The sequence below is a fragment of the Artemia sp. Qi Xiang Cuo genome, chromosome 5 (genome assembly GCF_049724085.1).
Source record: "Artemia sp. Qi Xiang Cuo chromosome 5, ASM4972408v1, whole genome shotgun sequence".
Classification (NCBI taxonomy): domain Eukaryota; kingdom Metazoa; phylum Arthropoda; class Branchiopoda; order Anostraca; family Artemiidae; genus Artemia; species Artemia sp. Qi Xiang Cuo.
This window is the reverse complement of record NC_142798.1, coordinates 27,359,337-27,380,897: the sequence shown is the minus strand read 5'-3', so window position 1 is coordinate 27,380,897 and position 21,561 is coordinate 27,359,337. Positions and strand designations below refer to the sequence as shown.

Here is a 21,561-nt window from a genome sequence, read left to right as displayed (position 1 = left end):
CAAACTAGATAGTTCAGATTCAACTTAATAAGAACTAATAATTATGAAAACAAATTTTGAGAATTGCAAAAGGAGCCTGAACACCATCAAACATGATACCAGAACCAAGCATGATACCAAATGATACCAAACATGATACCAAACATGATACCAAACATGATGCAAAAGGAGCCTGAACACCATCAAACATGATACCAGAACACCATTGAATTTTTCGTTATTGAAAACCTCAAACTGGAGGTTTACAGAATCCCTTCAGTTTTTGGAATGGGTGGCAGTTATACGCCTCCCTTTTTTTCTTTTTTTATCAATGCTAGCAGATTATTGAACGATCATAGAGATGCTGTTAATGGCTCATTTGGAAGCTAATGCTTATGCCCATGTGAGTTTTATAAATTTGTCATGAATGCTTTGGAGTAAAGTGTCATATGGCCCTCAAAACTGAGACTTTTTGGCGCTATTTCCAAAGCAGTCTAGGCAGTGCCGGATCCAGGGGGCGCGCGCCCCTAACATAGTCTAAAGTAGTGTAATTTACTAAATTAACGCAAATTTGCGATAATTAAACTTACTCCTAACGCAAGTTTATCGGATCAACCTATTTTGTCCCCCCCCCCCTGAAAAAAATCCTGGATCCACCCCTGAGTATATGTAAGATTAATAGACACAAGAATTAGACCATTCAAATCATGATTGTAAAACAACTTTTAATTAAAGGCTTACCGTCTCCCCTGATGGTTGCAGCACTAGCCGCAATCCAGCAAAGAGCAAACTGCAGCCCATGTTAACCAAAAATTTTACAACATGTTTTCAAAGAAACTGTCAAGTAAAAAAAAATCCCAGTTGGTACTGCTTCGGATACATAAACTATTTTATAGATAGATTCAACAGAACAATAATTTTTAGTTTTATTTTCGAGTATTAGGAAAAGAGCCTGAAGCCTCTTAAACATAAAATTTAGCAAATTCTTTTGTTGGATTGTTACAAATATCCTTAGAGGCAGGCTTGCATAGTTGGGTATGCTCTTTTTTCTCCAAGCTTGTATTCTTTTGGATTTCGCACCTGACTAATATGTTCTGAGGGGAAGGAGTCAGGAAATCGACACGTCAGGACCACTACCGTCAGGAAATCGACAAAATCCGTCATCTAACCATCTAACCGTCACAAGCACTAAACGTCGTTTCGTCGACAAGGAAAATCCATCAGAGCATCGACACGTCAGAACATCGACAGTCGTAACACCGGTACGCCAGGACATCGACAGTCGCAATCGCTACCCGTCAGAACGTCGATAGTCATAACATCGACACGTCATGACAGTCGAAATCGCTACGCGTCAGAACGTCGACAGTCATAACATCGACATGTCAGTTCATCGACAGCCACAATCGCTGCCCGTCAGAACGTCGACAGTCATAAAACCGACACGTAATAACATTAAAAAATTGTTTAGATGTTGTGAGGTGTCGATGTTATGACTGTCGACGTTCTGACGGTTAGTGGCTCTGACGGATTTTCGTTATGCTAAAATTATTTAAGTTTATATAACAGTAATAATTATATGATAGTTTAGAAACAAATTTCGGCTATATGTTTGCACATCAGGGGGGTGGGGGTAAAGCATAGCATATGTTAAATACGTAACCTAATCTAACCTAGGTACCTGTCCCCCCTAAACCCCAAAAAACTAAAGTTTAAAATTTTAGATGTTATGAGGTGTCGATGTTATGACTGTCGACATTCTGACGGGTAACGATTGTGACTGTCGATGAACTGACGTGTCGATGTTATGACTGTCGACGTTCTGACGGGTAGCGAGTGTGACTTTCGATGTCCTGACGTGTCGATGTTATGACTGTCGATGTCCTGACGTGTCAATGTTCTGATGGATTTTCCTTGTCGACGAAATGACGTTTAGTGCTTTTGACGGTTAGATGGAATGGTAGCACCCCGTTCTGAGGAAGTTTAGCTAACAATTTTTTAGGTAGACTTTTGCATCAACGGGGTGCAGAAACCTGATAGCTTACACGGTTAGTTAAGACATATGGCTTGAGAAAGTCTGTTATTTTTCTTTTTACACATACTTCAACTATAATATAACAATAAAACAGGTTTAACAGCCCCAAACTTTATTATAGGAACAAATTTACGTTGTTTACTCTTACTTCACTCAAGCTACTACATTTAACGATATCTAAGTTTATTGTTTAAGTTTTATTTGTTTTTAAACTAAAAACCAGCAAAAATTAATCTTATAAACACTTTTGTTCAGCATTTTTCAGCAGGATTCCCGATTGATTGGGACTTGACCAAGGAGCTGTACTTTACCAGATATTTTCAAAGCCTCCTTATTTACTATTTTTAACCGGATCACAACTATAAAATTTCTCAGGTTTTTCGAATGCATCTTACCTTATGCTGCTTGTTAGGCACTCAAAGCTGACGCTACAAAAATTGGTACTTTTCATTTTTCCATTATATTAAAAGATTGGTTTAAGTTTTAATACTGAAAATGCCAGTACTTGGTATTTAATTCTAATTCCCAGATGACCCTTCTTGATTGTGATTTATTTTCTGTAAACTGTATAAATACTACCTACTGTCTTGAAATTTATATATGTAAAGTGTTTATTTCTTTGCAAATACGAGCATGGGCTGATATTAATGATTAGCTAAAACTAATTTTCTATAGTGGGTTAGAAGTAAATTATCATTATTACCAAATGCTAGGAGGATAATTTTATGGTCACAGAGCTAATTTAAGAAAAGTTCTGTTTATTTTGGTCTCGAATGTTCGATTTTCGAGCACAAACTAGCTGTTTGCAAAAGATAACTAGTGACATTTTCTTTATTAGCTTAAGTTTCTTTCATTTTTGGTTGCTTACTTTGACATTTGCATTCAGCAAAAAAACTAAAATACTAATTCCACGCCAGTAACAATCTTTTTAAAGCAATTATCTTTGATAACTAACTAAAGCCACGTGCTTATTTGCGGTTTTATTCCTTTATTCTGGGTTCAGCAATGCTTGCTGAATTGCAGTACTGGTGGCCACTTTCTTTATTTTTATATATGATTCTTTGCATAAATCCTATCGTCCGGTATGTCTCTTGACCCAGGGCTAGAAGCTCTGGTTAAAAACTATCAAGTCTTACGCCAACACCAGTTTTATTCCAAGCATTTATCTTTAATATTCATAACAGCCCCCTCCCCCTTCTTAATGACAGTACATAGCCACACAGGTCATTTACAAAAGTTCAGTAACTTTTTTAAGTAGCAGAATTTGTCATTATGAATCAGCTTTTAACGAAAAACGAGCAGAAAAAAAAACACTATAAACAACTAATATCAGCAAATTTACTATATATATAATTTACAGCAATATTCAGGCATTGGGGTGCAGCTGGGATGCAGCTGTCACGGTAGCAAGTATTATGTTTGGGAAGAGTTATGAACGGGAATTGGAAGGCACTATTTTTTTGTTATCACATCGAGTAGTTCAAAGATAAATTTTTACCAAAAACGAAATTTGGACTCCAGTGACTGGAAAGATTTTGTGGATTTAAAAATGTCAGTGGTATCCTTAGAAATTCTAATTTGACTCGTTACGAAGCGGAACTCGTGGAAATGTTTGTGACCGCTTCATCCTGCTTTACCACCATCTGTTGTAAATGTAAATTCATGTGATGATTTGATTAATCCAGATCCTTTGAAGAATTTGAATATTTTTTGCAGTGTCATTCTGCTTGAATTTGGTTATTTCTTATATTAATTGGTAAGATCACGATTTTTTTTGTCTTCAAATATGTTTTGATTATCCTACGAGAGGCTGGTGTATGAAAATTTTTTTTAGTCTCTAGTCTGTCCTGAGTAGTTCAACCCTTTTTTATTTGAATCCAGTAAAGCAAGTTTAAAATATCCCCCCTCCTTCTGACAACAGCATAGCCTACTATGACTCAAGACCACTTAAAGAAGAATAAAATAGAATGTTTTTTCATTAATTGGCTAGAATGGACTTTTCAATTTTTTCATTAACTTAGGCTATATTAGCCTAATGAGATATCTAAGAAATAGACACAGGCCTACCTTTAGAATCAGAATTTCATCCTGAATCCAAATGTAACGTTCATTTGCATTGAAAATGAACTTTATGAGCACCCCTCCTAATATGTAAATATTTACACTGAGTTGTTGGCCTATAGCCTATAGGCTATGCACTAAGCCTATTTCTCCACAAATTACTCTTTTCTTGAGACTAATTTAGCAATGTGTATAAATAATCAAATATGCATTGCATAGCCTATGTACAATTCAGGGCATATATTAGCTTATTAGGAAGGAGAGTAAAGTTTAGGTTATTTCCAATGCAAACAAATGTTATATTTAGATTCAGGATGGAATTCTGATTGTAAAGATAGGCCTATGTCTATTTCTTAGATATCTCACCAGTGAGATAATCATAAAATTAACCAAATGAAGGTGAAAACAGCTCTGGAAGAATCTTTTTATGATCTTTCTGAATAGCCTGTAGCCTACTAATTGCTCTCAGCACAATTACCAACCCCTCCCCTAACAGTCAAATGTGTAGGTTAGCCCAATTATAGCTTAGGCTATATGCTATACCAACTTCATTTTCAATAGTGTGACTCTTTTCTTCTTGGTGTTTGTTTAGTGTTTCTTGTTAAGTTAATATGAAGGAAAGAGCTGTGCTATGTAAATTACAATAAGTGGTAAATTTGGTAATATTTCCAGTTACTCTTTTCTTTTATTTATTTTTTTTTTTTTGCTGTAAACAAAGATTAAAATACCTAATGGAAACATAGGCTACTAACAAAATAAAAGCAGTACTATTGGATTCCTTATTTTATGCTCTTTTCAAATATCATGGTTGCTGTTCTGAGAATGCCCCCATCCCACTCTAATGCTCTCAAGTATAGCACAGGGATATATACAAAACTAAAAGAAAAAAAAATGACATCTTTACTTTATAAAATTCAGTAACCACAAGGTAAATTGTATGATCAAAAAGAGTTAAAAGTTATCAGATGATTTACCAAGACCTTACAAAAGTTGATAAGGAGGTTCTAATAAGTGGTGACAATACTGAAACAAGTTGGAATAAATCCATAACTACTCTGATCAATGCAGAAAACAGGTACACTAAAGTATATTGGTCAGTTGCTGCACAAGGTAAAGAGAGCATGACACATTACAAAAAGGATGGCACATTACCAAAGATTGTTCTTGCAGCAGGCAGCTTGGTGCTCCTGTGAGTCATTAGTGGTAGTAATAGCAGTAATAGTATTTTGAAAAAAATATTAGGTTTCTGTTGGGTTTCCTTTCAATATCAAATTCAATATTGTTCTGAATGTGAATTATGCTATGTAATCCCTCAACCCCCTGCATGAGGTTCCATTATCCCTGAATGTTGTTGAATTTGCCAAACTCTCTGAATTCCTCAGCAGAAAATTGTTCTCCCCAAAAAAAGAAGCAAACTTGCACACTTAACAATTATTTACATAAAATGACATAAATTATGTTGCACAGTAAGACCTGCAGATTCCAACAGCTTTCCCGCAAGCACAGTCACTTTTTCCTGTAAATCAGGGAGGCTGAATTGCAATATTAGATGCCAGTTCTGAACCCATGGAGGAAGACACAGAAGGTACCAAGAAAAATTAAAATAATAAGTCTGTAGAGATTTGAGATCTTTGGGCTTCAGAATTGGAAGAAAACCAGATAATAAAGAGAAAAGAATGATCACAAAAATATAATTGAATGTTTTTGAATCACAAAAATATAATATGAAGAATATAATTTCCCAAGTGCTTTTCTATTGTACCTCCCTCTATTTGCAACAATTTTTGAATATCCAATCTGAATTTTTTTTTTGCATTAGAAACTGTCAGAGCCCGAAGTGTTTTGAGATTATTAGTAATGTGAAGATCAAGCCACCAAAAAGAAGAGACACAGGGAATAGAGAAAAAAAAAACACAATTAAGAGGGAGACTCGCACTCAAATTAAACAAAATATATTCACACTTATCAATGTTCAGCATAAGCCCAATCTGTCTGAACTGATCTGAGATCCAGCTGACAGAATGTGAGAGCTCAGCCCTAGAATGACTGACAAAGAAAACATTGTTTGCATAAGCAAGATACAAGACATCAATTCCATCAGAAATTCCATTTTGAAACTTGTTAGGTTTGTTATTAGAATTGCATCTGTTGGACTAGTTTTTACAAATTTGGCAGTGAATATTTGATAACAATGGCTAACCCATGTTTATCTGGGTTAAGAAACCAAATGCTTGAACAGAGCTCCAAAATGAAAAGGTTTGATAAGGTCAGTGGTTTGCATTAACCAAAATATAGAAGATTGAAATGCTGCTTGTCTTGATTCAATACTGTTTGGCTTACAGAAGAAAACTTCTTCTGAAAATCAGCATCTGGAGTCCAGATCAGACTTCTTTCAGCTTCAAAGGATCTTCTGGGTAGAATTTTAAGTTTTATCTTCTTCCTGTTAAGCACAATTAACTGAAGTTTAGTGGTCATTAGGGAACCAGGGCACAAATTGGGGGGAGGGAGCAATGGCTGCCCCCAGAACTTCAAAATCCTTTTTTGGGGTATTTTTGTTAGAAAACATTGAAAGCAACAAAATGCATTTTTAATATCTTCATTGAGAAAGAAAATCTTTGCCCATACCCCATATTTTTGTGAATTGGTGCATCTGGTATTGAGCATACTAAACTCTAGTATGACAATATTAATACTACTTTTATTACCATTATTATTTATTTTTCACTCACACTACACAACAACATAATATTATTATGTTACTGTATACACACAAAAAAAGAAACAACAACACAGACAGAAAGAATAAGAAAGACAAACAAAAAGAAAAAAAGAAAGAAAAGCTCATGTGCTGACCTTCTTTTATTTTTTGCTGGCTGATTTATGGTTAGAAAGTCACTTGTGTCTACCTTTAACTCTTACAACACTTCCTTGTGTTGCCTGTTACAAAGACAAGGAAGAGTTGATAAAATAGACATTATAATTATATTGGAAATTCCTATAGAAACAATATAATGCTTTTTATTATGTTCTCTATGTGAGTGGTAAAGATTTGTAAATATTCATAAGTAGGTATTTGGTAAAAATTGATGATTTTAAAACTGTGGAACAATGCAATTTACTATATTTTTTAAGCTCAAAGAAATATTGGAAATTTTAAAGAACAACAAAGTCCCCATTAAAAAAAAAAAAAACTGGACTGGTTCCAGGGATGGGGCTTGACATTCCATGGCAAAACTGTTACACCATAATTGTCCATGGGGGGTACTTTTCACTTCTAGCTACATTCATTCATATATGTGCCTTGTATGTTTGCAAAAAACTAATGACAACTTTTAAGGACTTCTATTGGCTGTGAAAGAATCAGCAGGATAGTTGTATTTCACATCCCCTCTTTTTAGACACCAAAATCCCAAAATATTCACTGAACACAATAAAAAGAAAATTATGGTGGATAATTTTTTATGGATCCCCATAAAAAATTATCCACAATCTTCCACCATATTTTCATAAAAGAAAATATTTTTGTTTGTCTTGGTTTTTTAAAATTTTGTGTGTTTTCAGGTACTTCCCTAACAACATCTTTTGACTATTTTTAAGTATCTCAAAAACCTTCTCAGACACCAAATGAAATAATTTATGAATTTTTGCTTCTCCCTCTAATGGGATAGTGCCTTTTCAGCCTCATCTCTAAGAATATCTCTGTTTTGTCATCCCTAATTTTCACTTGCATTCTATTTTACCCCCATGAAAATCCAGCCAATCTGCCCAAAATTTTAAAATTGGAAGTGGAAGCACTGTCCCCCCCCCCTTACACCATCCCGAATATTTGCACTGGAGTTCAATTTTTATCCCAGTGCTTTAGTTTTCATTAAAAATTTTAGTTTCCACAAGCACAGGGCATTATCCTTCAGCACCCATATTGAATGCTGCCCGAATATATTCTTCCAAAACAAGCAATGTTAGGTGATGTATCCCACCTGTCATATTGATCTGAAAAACCTCTCATGGGAGTTTGACAATTTGTTTAAATGAAGTTAGCTATGCATTCATAATGATGTAATTCTATCCTAATGATAAACTGTCAAAAAGCTTCAGTCAACTGTCTTTAAATAGCTCAATACAGTCACCAGGAAAAAAAAAATGATTTGAAAAGGAGAAGAAAGATGTATGCAAAATGACACTATAGCAAGGACAAATCATGAAGCTTGTGTTATATGAGTTTACAGTCAGTGAAATATGTTGAAACGAATCTTTCCCTAGTTAGATGCAATCTAGTGCAATTTCCCTGGTCAGAGGGCATTGGAACTAGGGTATCTCCTCCTTCGTGTATACAAGGAGAGGACCAGATTTAATTGGTAGTTTAGGAGCCATTGTTAATTCCTGTTACCTTCTAGGTACAATTTTATACACTCAAAGTTTTAGGAAGGGATTGGAAGTTTTCTATCATTAATATATTAATACCATAATATAGCGTACTTGTAATCTATAATCTAGAATTGAGCTATTGTACAAATTGAGCTATTCCTTGCTTGGGCAATTTTGATTTTACATTCAGTGATTTTTAGAATTAGTGTTTCTGATCAATACTGACAGTCCCAAAAAGGGCATCCAAAAGGGGAGTCTTGGCCTCCCCCGTCCCCCAGAAGAAAAAAGCACATGAAAGTACAAAATGCATCAAAATATAACATTATTCTGGAAGCAGCTTTCTTTTCAAACCTTGAATTCCTCCCCCCCCCCTGTCTGTAGTGACCCTTGGTTCCATTTTTTGTTGCCATTACCTTTACTGAGGTTGAATATAAGGCTGCTGCTATTCTTTTGTCTTATGAAGCAATAATGTTTTAGGAAAAATGTTGGCCTGGCCATCAAACAGCTGGTAATTTTGCAATTGCTAGGACTAGCTAGATGTCATAAAAGTACCCAAGTTCTTGCTGAGTAAGCAAAAAAACAGCATTGCTGTAAATAAAAGACAAATTGCTTATTTGGCAGGCTGAAAATTCAGTATACTCAATCATAAAAATTGTATCTTCCCTTTACAATCTTTTAATATTAAATTGGAATATGTTGTCTACTGACTGGAACTGGTATCATAAAATACATTAGGGCCATTCTTTTGCACTAAGATCTCTTACATCTAGGACCTCACATCTTTCTGCAAAGATTTCCGTTCTTTTAACTCATCTTTGTTCTAAGATCTTTCAGCTCACTGATGTTAGCAAAAAGTGTGAAAGACGCCATCTTTCTGCCACATAGAACAATGATGAGAGAACTTTGATGATAAACTCATCATTGTTCTTAGGCTGTTGATCAGAGCAGAATGATAAAAAGACGTTTGCAAAAGAACACCCTAAGATGCAAGATCTTAGTGCTAAGATTTCACTTTTAAGCATTCTTTGTGAAAAGATGTAATGTTCCTAGCACAAAGATGAGTAAAAGAACAGCCCTATTGGTTAATACATATATATATATATATATATATATATATATATATTCAGTAGATGGTGCTTTAGCTTTTGTGTTTTTCGTGTAGTTCAGCTTATATTGTTAATTTAAAATGCGTTGAAAAAACGTTCTTCCATAATATAAAACGATTACAATTTAAGGAGAAAAAAAAGTAACAAGTTTCCCTATTCAATTCTGTTTTTTTTAATGCTTTTTTCCTGAAGAAAACGTCAGATAGACAAAGAAATAGATAAGGCTGTTGTAAACTATAAGGGGTATTAGAACTCTTTCTTGTTATAGAAAATACACCTGTAGGCTCATACGTAGGTTTTGGGCCTGTGTCTCCCCCTGAAATCTTGATATTTAAACTATTCTTCCATGTAAATTCAAACTCTTTCATATAATTCAACTACTTTTTTGTTTGAGTATTTGACCTCTAGAAGCACAGAAACCAATCCAAAATAAAATACTGCATATGTGCCCATGCAAAATTTTCCATCATTATAGTGTAAACGCTGCATCATTTTTACAAATCAAGAGACTATTTTAAGTGTTTCTGAATGTACTGGATCAATCCTCCTAACAAGACATAAAAAAACTCACCAGTCTATGTTTTTTTGGTGCACCTAATTTAAATGCTGTTATCAAACCAACTAACTATACCTGGACTTTTATTAGTTTTTGTAATAGGGTTAAGCCAGGTGGGTCCATATTCCTTGATTGTTGGTAACAATGTGGTTAGTGTACTGTATAAAACAATATAATGTACAAAATAAGTGTGTTTGCATTTACTTGTATTGTAATAACAGTTACAGTATTCAAGCTAGAACCATGTAATTTTTACAAAATAATCCTAGAAAGACAAGAATGGCTGTAAATTATACAAATCATGAAAAATCTGCCTTAAAACAAAAAATAAATTACATACAGCTGTTTTCTGTTCTCTAAATCTCATGTTCAAATTGGTAAAGTACTGAAAAAGAACATGAAGAAAAGATTAGTCAGTAAGAAACCTTTTTTGCAAGATCCAGAGGCCTGAACATCACCTGGTAAGCTAAGGTTTATTGTAAGGGCTGAAGGCCCAACATTCTTAGCAAAGTGAGCAAGGGCAGGCAACATGAAGTTCACAAATCAGGCTTTGTCCTAGACAAACAGGTAATATATAAGTGATAATCTGCTCATATATCAGACTGATATATCAGTTAGTATAATTTGCTTTTTTAAGGGATGACTTCCCAAGGCTTCATTCAAATTTGTTTCAAGAAGATGTTTGGTTAATGTCAGATTTTCTGCAGTCACAGTATACTGAGCTAAAATTCCATATCCCCTGAATGGAAACAGTCAAAATTTAATTCAGATGTTGGTTAACAACTGTGGACAAAAATATAAAAACATTCGTTTATATAAATAGAAAAGAAATATGTAGAGAATAACAATAGATATATAGAATAGAAATCAGAATGTTAAAAACAAAAAGACTATAAAATTTGTTTCAGGTTTGTTTTAACAATTATCAATAGGCTGTTGATTGTATTGAATTTTTATTTAGCATCCAATTATTTTTTCAAAGTTTTAATTTCCTATTATTTAATGTGAGCCAAAAAAATGAACATGATATTTTTGGTTAAAAATGATTCTAAACACATTGGGGAACAAATGTGATAGGAGAAAAGTTGATGAACCAATTGGTAGAACTTTTACTCCATTAAGGGGTTAACCAGTTTTCAAAAAAAGCAACAATGAAGTATAATTAAAATGAAATGAAACTATAGTAATGGATAAAACTTTTTATAAAGACAGTCAAAAGTGGGATTTTTTTTATACATATACTCATAAAGTCTCAATATTTCGACTTCACATCCGCAAATCCTTATCAACAAGGATAACAAAGAGAAAAGGAAAGAAGAACTAGATTAAAACGTTAACGCATGCATGCTTGCTTTCTGGGTCCATAATGAGAGAAGGGCGATATGACTAGGACAAGTTCTGCAAATGAAGAATGACATATCGCTAAAGAGTCCTTTTTGGCCAAACAAACAGCAGGTCGCCCCCAAATGGGGTGGGAGGCGGTCGTAAGGAAGGATTTAATGGACATTAAAACTTCTTTGGAGGGTGTAAAGGGAGGTTTTGAATAGATTTTGACGGAGGAGCGTGCGTACCTGTGTTTGCCTCAGGCGGTTTGATGCTGCAGTGTGTTGTCAAGTTTTTTTTTTTTAGTGTCAATTGCTTAATTCAGTTTTTCCCCTTTTTTTCTTCTCATTCATTAAGGCTTCTGAATGTGACGCCGAAATATTCAGGCTTTCATCAGTCGCCTACAACAAGAAAAATATTGAACCTTCACTGTTTTAATTAAAAGTTTTACCGGTTATTGTATTTTCATTATGAATGGAAAGGTGGTGGTCTAAGCAATTATTTGTGAAATAACTTTTGGACTACCAAAGCCGATTTAATGCTGAATGCCCTTTTTGTATTTATTTACAATGAAACCATAAGTGTCAGGAAGTATTTAATGAAAGATATCTCTTGATGTAAAATAAGTAAAATAAAAATTATTACACGTCACCTATTGCAAAATGTACTGGAAATTGTACTAACTAGATTATGGCAAGATCTCTTGATTTTTATTTCAAGGTCTTTATAAAAAAAAAACCTGTGCAGCAGATTTATTTGTCAGCAATTAGCTATTCTGCTTTACCACGGACATGTCATTATCTCTTGATATCTAAAATTCGATCTAGGTTTACGCCTGAATGCTGACTCCACTGGAAATTAGCTGTCCTGTGCAATTTTCGTTTGGCTAAAAACGTAAAGAAGAGCCAATTGAAAAATCGAATTGTATTTGCATAAATAGTAATAAAATGATTCTTGACAAAATCTCTAAAAGACTTTTTTAAGATAAAACTTAAAAACTCCATGAATCACCGTTTGGTTGAGATCATAATCTCGCATAGCGAGGAAAAAAGAACACTAGTAAAATATCCAAATATATGTAAATATAAAAAACACTTGAAGAACTCCAAATCAAAGTCACTGTAAAGTATCACATAATATACACTGGATACCTCTCACTCCTCGTCTTTTAACTGGGTTTATGAATTACGGAATAGGCGTTTCTTCTGAACTTGGTATTCTTGACGAAGAACAATAGCATCATTATTGCTCAGAGTCCTGGAAGAAAGCAAAACATTAGTCATATTTCAATGTTAAAAATTCCTACATAGTGTAGGCTCACTTTCAAGTTGAACGATCTTCAACTTGAAAAATTACGAACTTAGATAATATGCTTTGTAGTCGTGCGTAGCTGATTTTATTCTCAAGTATGACCTGGGTATCAAGCGATACACGCTTAAGTAATGGTGTAACTATAGAAGTAAAGTGATAGAGATTACGAGCTAGACTTGGAATCCTATGTCCTTTTGGGTTCGAGTCCTTGTCTTGACAGTCCTTTGGGATGGTGTGGGGTTCAGCAGTGTAACTCTGCAAGCTCAGCCACCGTGAGTCAGGGGAACTTATGGTTAAACAAATTACCACATCAAGTCTGAATTTCGGATGCGAGGCAAGGTGGAAAATGCCTGATCTCGGTACAAGTACAAGTAAATAATGGCGTTCACTTCTCACCATTAGGATAAAAATGAAAAAGTACTGCAATACTATTAACGCTAATAATAGATGACAAAGGATTTTTCGTGTGGTCCAGCCAGGGTCGGATCCAGGATTTTTTTTTGGGGGGGGGGGGGGCGTAAAATAGGTTGATCCGATAAACTTGCATTAGGATCATGTTTAATTAACGCAAACTTGGGTTAATTAAGTAAATTACACTACTTTAGACTACGATAGTGGGGGGGCCCTCTCGCCCCCCTGGATCCAACAAAGCTCAGTATGTTCGTTAGCTTGGTACATTTTTTCTTCCATTATAAAAAACACTTTGAAGCATTTACTTCTGCATTTATCCCATTTTCTTACTAAACTGAGAATTTGAAACAAAATCTTGATGCATAAAAATAATGAGTATGGAGCCACCTGATGCCAACACAGCTAAGTACACTTGTCCTCCATCTTAATTTATTCAAAGCCTCCCTCTTTACACCCTATCAGGAAGTTCCAATTTTCCTTATATCTTTCCTTGTTAATGCAAATTTCGTTTTAATTATTCATGTACGGTGAGCCAAAATCAAAACCTGTATTAATTCAAAAACGTTCAGAAATCAAATAAAAAAAACTGATTTTTTAACTGAAAGTAAGGAGCGACATTAAAATTTGAAACGAACAGAAATTATTCCGTATATGAAAGAGACTGTTCCCTCCTCAACGCCTCCCTTTTTACGCTAAGTTTGACTTTCTCACAACTATTTTTTAAAGCATCAAAAACTTCAGCGTAAAGAGGCATTGAGGAGGGGAGAGCCCCTTTCATATATGGAATAATTTCAATTTGTTTTAAGTTTTAATGTCGCTCCTTACTTTCAGTTACAAAACCTTTTTTTTTTATTTAATCCACCGCCAAGAATGATGAGCATGGATATTGTTTTTGGGAAACAAGTTTCACATTTCATTTCTGCCGGGTTTCGAAATTTCGAAAGAATATTCTATAAATGCATATGTAGAACAGATGGCGTAATGTAATTGAATTTTCAACATATTTCACAATATGCTACCACCTGCAAGTGTTAATTAGCTTTTTTATTAATGAACTAATAAAATATGTCTGGAAATATGTACGACCCCTTGCAGCCACGTATGAAAGAGAGTCAAGAACTTCGGGCTTGGACTCTGGTGAAATTTAAAGGCGTTGCAATTTTCAACAAATAAGAATATTTTCATTTTCTTTTTTAGAATCTTTTTTCATTGCTTAAATATATCTTTCATTATGCCAATATTAACGCTCGAGTATTCAATAAATTCTAAAAACGTGTTGTACTTATCCATTTTGTCAATACTGTTGCATTTTACTGCAATGTGAAGCACAAATTTAAAACAAGTTCTTGTATCTTCTCGAATGTTCGAGATAATTTTGCCTGCAGTCTAAAAAAAAAAAAAAAATCTTATCAAGGGTTGGCGAATTATTTTCAAGCTAAAAAAAAACAAAAAAAAAGTGTTTTGAGTTAATGCAATTTTTGATAATAGAACTCAATTTTTAAATTAATTTACCAAAAAAATCTAAACGTTTTGAACTTTGTCCATTCACAATCAGGGCTGTATCCATGATTCTTTTTTTGGGGGGGGGGGGATATACAAAATCTTAAAACGTATTAAAAATTTGTTTTATGCACTTTTGTTACATTTTTATGAGCTCGACAAACATTTCGAGGGGGAGGCTCAAACCCCCTACCCCATCCCCCTGGATACAGCCATGTTCAGAACATTTGCCTCATTATTACTAGTTTTGTCTGAATATATGCTAAAAAAAACTTCTGATGTCTTTCTTTTTTTCCTGCTGAAAATACTTTATTCCCCACAAAATTCGAATTCATTACTGCAAGCAATTCCATACTACTTTAATTCAGCCTCTTAAGGCTTGTTCCCTGCTGAAGTTCCAGTGTGTTATTTTTCTGCTCTCCTACGGTTTTTGTATATCAACAGAGGATGAAAATTTTACTATTACTCCATAGCTGCTATTCAGTTTGTCCATCTACCAAATTACTTACCGAAAAAAATGCGGTAGTTTGGATGTCCAGCTGCTTTCCTCGGCTCTGAATGTAACGTGAATTTCAAAAGTTGCAACAGTATACCTATCAAAAGGAACTTTGGCTAGCAATCGGGTCTTCGTTTGAGTCTTCGATTCCTTCTCTTCCAAATGTAAATACAATAAACAACCTCTAGCACCACAGGGCTCATTATTAGAATTCAGCCAAATAGTTTCAGCAACATTGTTTAATAATCCTAATGGTAAAAGAAATTCAACATGGGCAGGCGACTTATTTCCACTGGTAATTAAAGTTGAGTTCCTTAGTGATTTTTCTAAGTATGTTTCTATTTGGCGTTTTTCTAAAAAATCCTCTGCTTCTTCACAAGATGAATCAGCTGAAATAAAATGAAACAATTATTTTACAATAAAGAAATATACAGTCAAATATAAGTATCCTAAAGATGTGGGAAGAATATTTGGTACTAGTTTAGAATCTAGTAAACACGCGGGAAAGACCACATCGAAATCTCCAAGATGCTATATGAAAAACAGGTTTTCGCTGCGTAGTGAGTATTACTCATTCCGTGACAAAGATTTAAACTTTAGCTTTTGGGGTTGAAGGGGCAAAAAAAGGTACCTAGGTTAGGTTACGTGTTTAATATATGCTATGCTCCCCCCCTCCTAATGTGCGAATATATAACCCAAATTTGTTTCTGAACTTTTATATTTTCATTCTATTTTGTTTTATTTCATTAACATTAGCGAAACTTCACTTATCACGTGTTTACTGGATTCTAAACAAGCACCGAATATTTTAAAAATGATACTCAAGTCATTTATTTTATCCTTATGTCTTAGGTAAATATTGCTAAATTTTAGATAATCTTACTGGATATACGTACAAGTACAATTATAAAAAGTGTCTTGTGAGGAGGGTAGTCAAGAATGTTATAATAGCTATTGCTAAGTAATGAGTTTCTTTGATAAGAAATTGACTAATATAGAAGCCATTTGGCATCTAAAGGCCTATATAAAAAAAAACGCTTTGAACTCTTGTATAGAATAGGTTAGAATACCATTAATTAAATATTTGATCGTGAATGAGACAACGAAAGAAAACTAAAGGTTGGATGAGAATTTCCCAGAAAATTGTCATTGCAGAAAGATCATTTTCCAGAAAGTTCTCTACGAATTTTCCAGAAAATTCTAGAATCGTTCATTTGTGTACGCCTAGTTACTTTTGAAATCGAGAGACGCAAACATTTCAAATATAGAAACACACAGTAAAGAAACAATATTGTACTAGGCTATTCCTGTTATTATAGTGTTTCCTTCAAGAGGAAAATCATTGTACAGGATTCCCGAGTTAAAATCCTTGAGCAAATAGTTGATAAAAAAATAAATAGCCTGAACATTCTCTATAGGGTATAAGACCAGCATCCCATTGAGCAAAATTATTTAAAACTTAAAACCTCATATGTTGTTATCAAATTAGAGTTGAAAAGGTTTGTATAGGCCAATGAATAGCTAAAAATCCAAGATATACAACAACATGGCTATTATTAAAATTATTTAAGATCATTCACTGAAAATGATTAGTTTATTGACTTACCTAGAAAGACCTCTATTTGGAAATACCAATTATCCTATTTTGATGTAAATACCTTTTTAGTGTTTCAGTATTATTCAAATATTAATAGAAAGCTGATTGTCTTCTGATTCTAAAAATCTAACTTTTATTACTTGATTTTTATTCTATAAATCACAAATATTAAATATATATTTTTTTCATTTCACTTGCTTGTCAAAACAGAGACCACACATTGGATTTATAATGACTAATTACTCCCACTGGGCTGGCTCTAGTGAGAGATGATTGGGTCCACACTTGCATTGTGTCATACTGTAGTAAAAAAGGGGCAGTCCAAAAACCCATTGCTATTTTTCCAAAATGCCAAAGAAAAGTGGTCTTTCCCAAAAAGAGGTCTTTTACCCTAGTAAAATTTTACCATTGCTGGGCACCCTTATGGATGATATAAATTAGTATTTATGATAAATAGCTAGTTTAAAGCATTTCCTTGGGTTTTCTTTACATAATTCCCTGGTCTTTATTGTCTAGAGCTTTCCTGATAAGAATAAAAAAAAATTGTTATTTCATCTAGTTTAGAAGGGGAGTAGCCTACTTAACCAAGATTACCTTGTTTTCAGCTTCACAACTTTGCTCAATCGCAATTTGCAAGGCTTTAAAGATAAGCAAGTACATTTCCTAAATTTTGAAAAAAAAACATTGATATGGCTTAAAATTCTACTCAAATAACAAGAATTGCATTTTCAGAACTAAAGCCAGAAAAAGAAACTGATAACTAAATATTAAGGTAAAATGTTGTTTTGTCAAAATTTCAATAGGTAGCTATTGGCCCAGACCTGTCATGTAGGCAAATTTCAGGATCCTCTAGAGGGAGGAGTGGAGGTAGGTACTTCAAAAGGTAAATATCTACCAAATCATATTATTGACTTAAACATAAAGTGAATATACCACTGGATGCCTTTTTTTATGCTGATTACGAATATAATAATCATTTCTATCGGAAATGAATTTCAGCCCCCCCCCTATATATGCCAATTCAGGGTATATATTTCTACATTTAGGGGGGGGGGGTAAAGTTTAAACTTACCTCCCATTTACATCAGAAACAAAATTTGCCCCCCCCCCTAATGTAGAAATATATACCCTGAATTGGCATATATAGGGGGGGGGGCTGAAATTCATTTCCGACAGAAATGATTATTATATTCGTAATCAGCATAAAAAAAGGCATCGAGTGGTATATTCACTTTATGCATAAGTCAATAATATGATTTGGTTGATATTTACCCTTCAAAATACCTTCCCGGGCCATACTTTAGCCTGTAGACCCATCCCTGAAAGTTTCATTTTTCTAACCTAACCACTTACCAAGATAGCCAAAAGTAGAATTCTACCAAAAATCGTACTTTCTAACTCATTTATGGAAGTGTAATATCCCCTTTTGTTTTAGACAAATTTGATCTGCTTACAACTCACCATCAGAGAAATGTTCTAATCCAGTTGAGTTTAAGATATCAGTGAGCATTTTATTTTCTGTCCTATTCCTTTGGAACCTAAACAAAGACTATTCCCTTGTTTCTTCTTGTCCTTGTTTCGATAGCTCTGATTCTAGTGACGTAGATTGGTCTTGTTCTTTCAACCAATAGGGACACGGCGTCTTGGCAAACCTTCAGATAATAATTTGTCTTTGTTTAATGGTATATTCGACTATAGCAAATATTGCATTGGAATTAAGCCAGTGCAAAAATTTTGCAGATAGCAACAAGCAGTAGTTGGGAATCTTCCAAATAGTCAGGTTTGTTCTTTTGTAACTCTTCTATTTTGCATTTTACCATCAGTTGTTAACTTAGATAGTTAATGAGTCGTTTATTTAGAGACAATTTTGGGAATGGGAAGACATTTTTTTGCTATTTAAACAGTCTTCCCTTTTCAACAATATAACATGGACCCATTACTTGAATATAAGCTGTATTAGTGAAGTCCGTATCGTTTGGAAACATTGGTCTACGTGGCCTTAATTCAGGGTACTTAGACCGCACTGCTTTTCCATTTAAGAAACAAAAAATGAGTATAATTTAAATACAACATAGAAAAAAAAATAACAGAAAACTTTAAATAGGCCTAGTAGAAATCCGAATATTTCGATTCCGCGTCCGGGAGCCTTTATCAAGGGAAAAAGGCTAGATCAAATTAAACGCAATATATACAGAAAAAAGCACACAAAGAAACAAATAAATAAAACTCACATCTTAATAACCTCCAAAATACTGTAAATAGCCTGAATGACCACACAGAAATGACAGGATTTTCTCTGGTACACCAGATTGTCTCTAGTATAATTTCAGTTTGGCAATGAGATCTAGCAAAAGAGAAATACTAAATATATTTGAAAGAATTATTGGTACTTGTCTGTTATCCAGAACACACTTAAGAAGTTTGCTTTCTTTGATCTGAGTAAACCGGTTTTTCTGTCGCATTCGGTTATAATTAGCTTATTTTTCCGTGAAATAAACTACGATGCAGGTACTAGGCCATACCCAGGATTTTTGTCTGAGGGGGTTTTACTAAAAAAAAAATCGGCGGGGGGGGGGGGGCTTACACAAAAAACCTCAAAAAACGCAAACAAAATTTGTTATATCCATTTTTGTTACGTTTTTACGAGTCAGACAAGTATTTCGGGGGGGGGGAGTTTAAACCCCATAACCCTCTCCCCCCCTTCACTTGGTACGGCCTTGTGCAGGTATATTTTAATTGAATATTTAATATATAGAGGTGGTTCGGTTAGGTATTTAATATAATGCGTTCTGGGCCGCCTGTTTTCCATAATTCTTTGTTGTAATTTCCATAATTTTGTTACTAAAATATTATATTTTTGTATATTTCGTTATGGTCAACCTAACTTCTCTGCTTGAGTGTGTTCTGGATAAAAGACAAGTACCGAATTATTTGATGATCTGGGGTTAATATAAATTCTTTCGAATATAGTATTTCATTTTTGCTAGATCTCATTATCAAACTGAAATTATACGAGAGACAATTCGGTGTACCTGAGAAAATATTTTGTTATTTCTCTTTGCTTATTCAGGCTATTTACAGTGATTGCAGCATTTTGGAGGTTGATAAGATGCTAGTTTTGTGTGTGTGTGTGTTTTGTTTGTCTTTTTCTTTATATGTTGCGTTTAGTTTAATTTAACTCTTTTTTTTTTCGTTGATAAAGCCTCCCGGACGTGGGGTAAAAATATTCGGATTATTATTATTTTAATTTTGCTGTTTTTTTTTGTTCCACTGTTTTATTTAAATTATACCCGTTTTTTTTCTCTTAAACTCTGTATAATTTCACAGAAGGTTCATCTCTAAGAAAAATCTCGGGTTCTGGATCCCGAGAACCTGGGGTCTGTAATTTGTCTGTAATTTCCTGTAGTTTTCACGTAGGCTACTGAAATTCACTAGTTTTTGCTATTTTGAAGAGTTTGACTCTTTCCCGTTACCAACCCCTTTATCGATGTTTACTTCAAAATATTTTTCAGGGGAGGGGTTCAAGTACCCTCACGGGTGTAAGAAATTAGGGGGTCACTCTCTTAAATTCTTACGACTGTTAAGATTTTTCCTTGTTTTCTATATTCCATCTTTTCCTTATTACTTTTTTCGAATTTGTCTCCTCCTTCCTTCCTAAATAAGTTTCTGTATATGTGTCTATTGCTGATCCTTCGATATTTGTCGTTGGTATTTATTAGGTAGCATGCCTAATCAAACAGTTCGTGGTAACGAACTGTAAGTAAGGAGCGACCCGGCTCAATGGTAACCGAAACTCTAGAAAACGGGTTTTTGATACCAATAGATATATCAAAAGAATCAGATTTCAATGCTGATTTCAAATATATAACTTTCATCAAATTTAGTGCTACCCATCAAAAGTTAAGCGCCTGAGAAAATTTGGCTGATTTTCAAAAAAGGGGGAAAGACCCCCTAAAAGTCATAGAACCTTAATGAAAATCACACCATCATATTCAGCGTATCAGAGAACCCTACTGTAGAGGTTTCAAGCTCCTATCTACAAAAATGTGGAATTTTCCATTTTTTGCCAGAAGAAAGATCACGGATGCGTGTTTGTTTGTTTGTGTGTTTGTTTGTTTTTTTTTCCCCCAGGGGTGATCGAATCAACCCAATGGTTCTATAATATCGTGGGAGGGCTCATTGGAACGGAAATTAAAAGTTCTAGTTCTCTTTTTAAGTGACCAAAAAAAAGGAGGGCAACTAGGCCCCCTCCCACGCTTATTTTTTTCCCAAAGTCACCTGATATAAATTTTGAGATAGCCATTTTGTTCAGCATGGTCGAAAATATGATAAATATGCCTTTTAGGATGACTTAATCCCCCGAAGTTCCCAGAGGGAGGGCTAAAAGTTATGAACTTTACCCAATGTTAACATATATTTTTGTTTTTTGGTAAGTATACAGATGTTTTCTGGTGTTTTTGTTTGTGGTTGTGGTTGGGAAGGGGGGCTCGGTGGTTATGTTGGAGGATCTGTTCATGAAAGAATTTTTCATGGGGGAAGGGAAATTGCCATGAAGGGGGCGCTGGACTTGCCAGCATTATTTATTGGTTATTGGGAAGTATACTACCATTTTCAGGAAGGATTTTTTCTGGAGGGGAGGGGGGGCTAGACGAGGGGGTTAATCTGGATAATATTTTCGTGGAGGATGTTTCTTTGGGGTAAGGTACATTTCTATGAAGGGGGCGCCGGATTTCCAAGCATTATTTAAAAAACGATCAGAAATAAAATTAAAAAAAAACAAGTTTTTTCAACTGAAATGTAAGAAGGAATATTAGAACTTAA

The 21,561-nt window shown here is 34.3% G+C and overlaps 2 protein-coding genes across 3 annotated transcripts in view; one reads left to right on the top strand and one right to left on the bottom strand.

The window, feature by feature from the left end:
• The first annotated feature begins 3,623 nt into the window (after positions 1-3,623).
• Positions 3,624-21,561, top strand: part of Sem1 (Suppressor of exocyst mutations 1) — a 43,687-nt gene continuing 25,749 nt past the window's right edge. The window contains exon 1 of one of the 2 annotated variants that reach the window (XM_089089465.1): positions 3,624-3,770. The gene's annotated coding sequence lies outside the window, so the exon portion shown is untranslated. Of the gene's footprint in view, positions 3,771-18,503; positions 18,521-21,561 lie in introns of those variants that run through there. The other variant, XM_089089466.1, reaches the window with a different exon arrangement.
• On the bottom strand, positions 12,335-18,335 carry LOC148951988 (protein charybde-like). The gene is made up of 3 exons (XM_089089463.1): positions 18,202-18,335; positions 15,157-15,532; positions 12,335-12,682 (listed from the first exon to the last, which is right to left on the bottom strand). The coding sequence occupies exons 1-3, from the start codon at positions 18,248-18,250 to the stop codon at positions 12,604-12,606; spliced, it is 504 nt and encodes a 167-aa protein (XP_088945589.1). The 5' UTR covers positions 18,251-18,335; the 3' UTR covers positions 12,335-12,603.

Bases quoted from the DNA above. Each gene is read 5' to 3' on its own strand.
- LOC148951988 (XM_089089463.1), bottom strand. From the start codon at position 18,250: ATGCTCACTGATATCTTAAACTCAACTGGATTAGAACATTTCTCTGAT. The intron at 15,533-18,201 runs GTGAGTTGTAAG...ATTTTATTTCAG, and splicing joins ATTAGAACATTTCTCTGATG to CTGATTCATCTTGTGAAGAA. The intron at 12,683-15,156 runs GTAAGTAATTTG...GCTTTCTTCCAG, and splicing joins AAACTACCGCATTTTTTTCG to GACTCTGAGCAATAATGATG.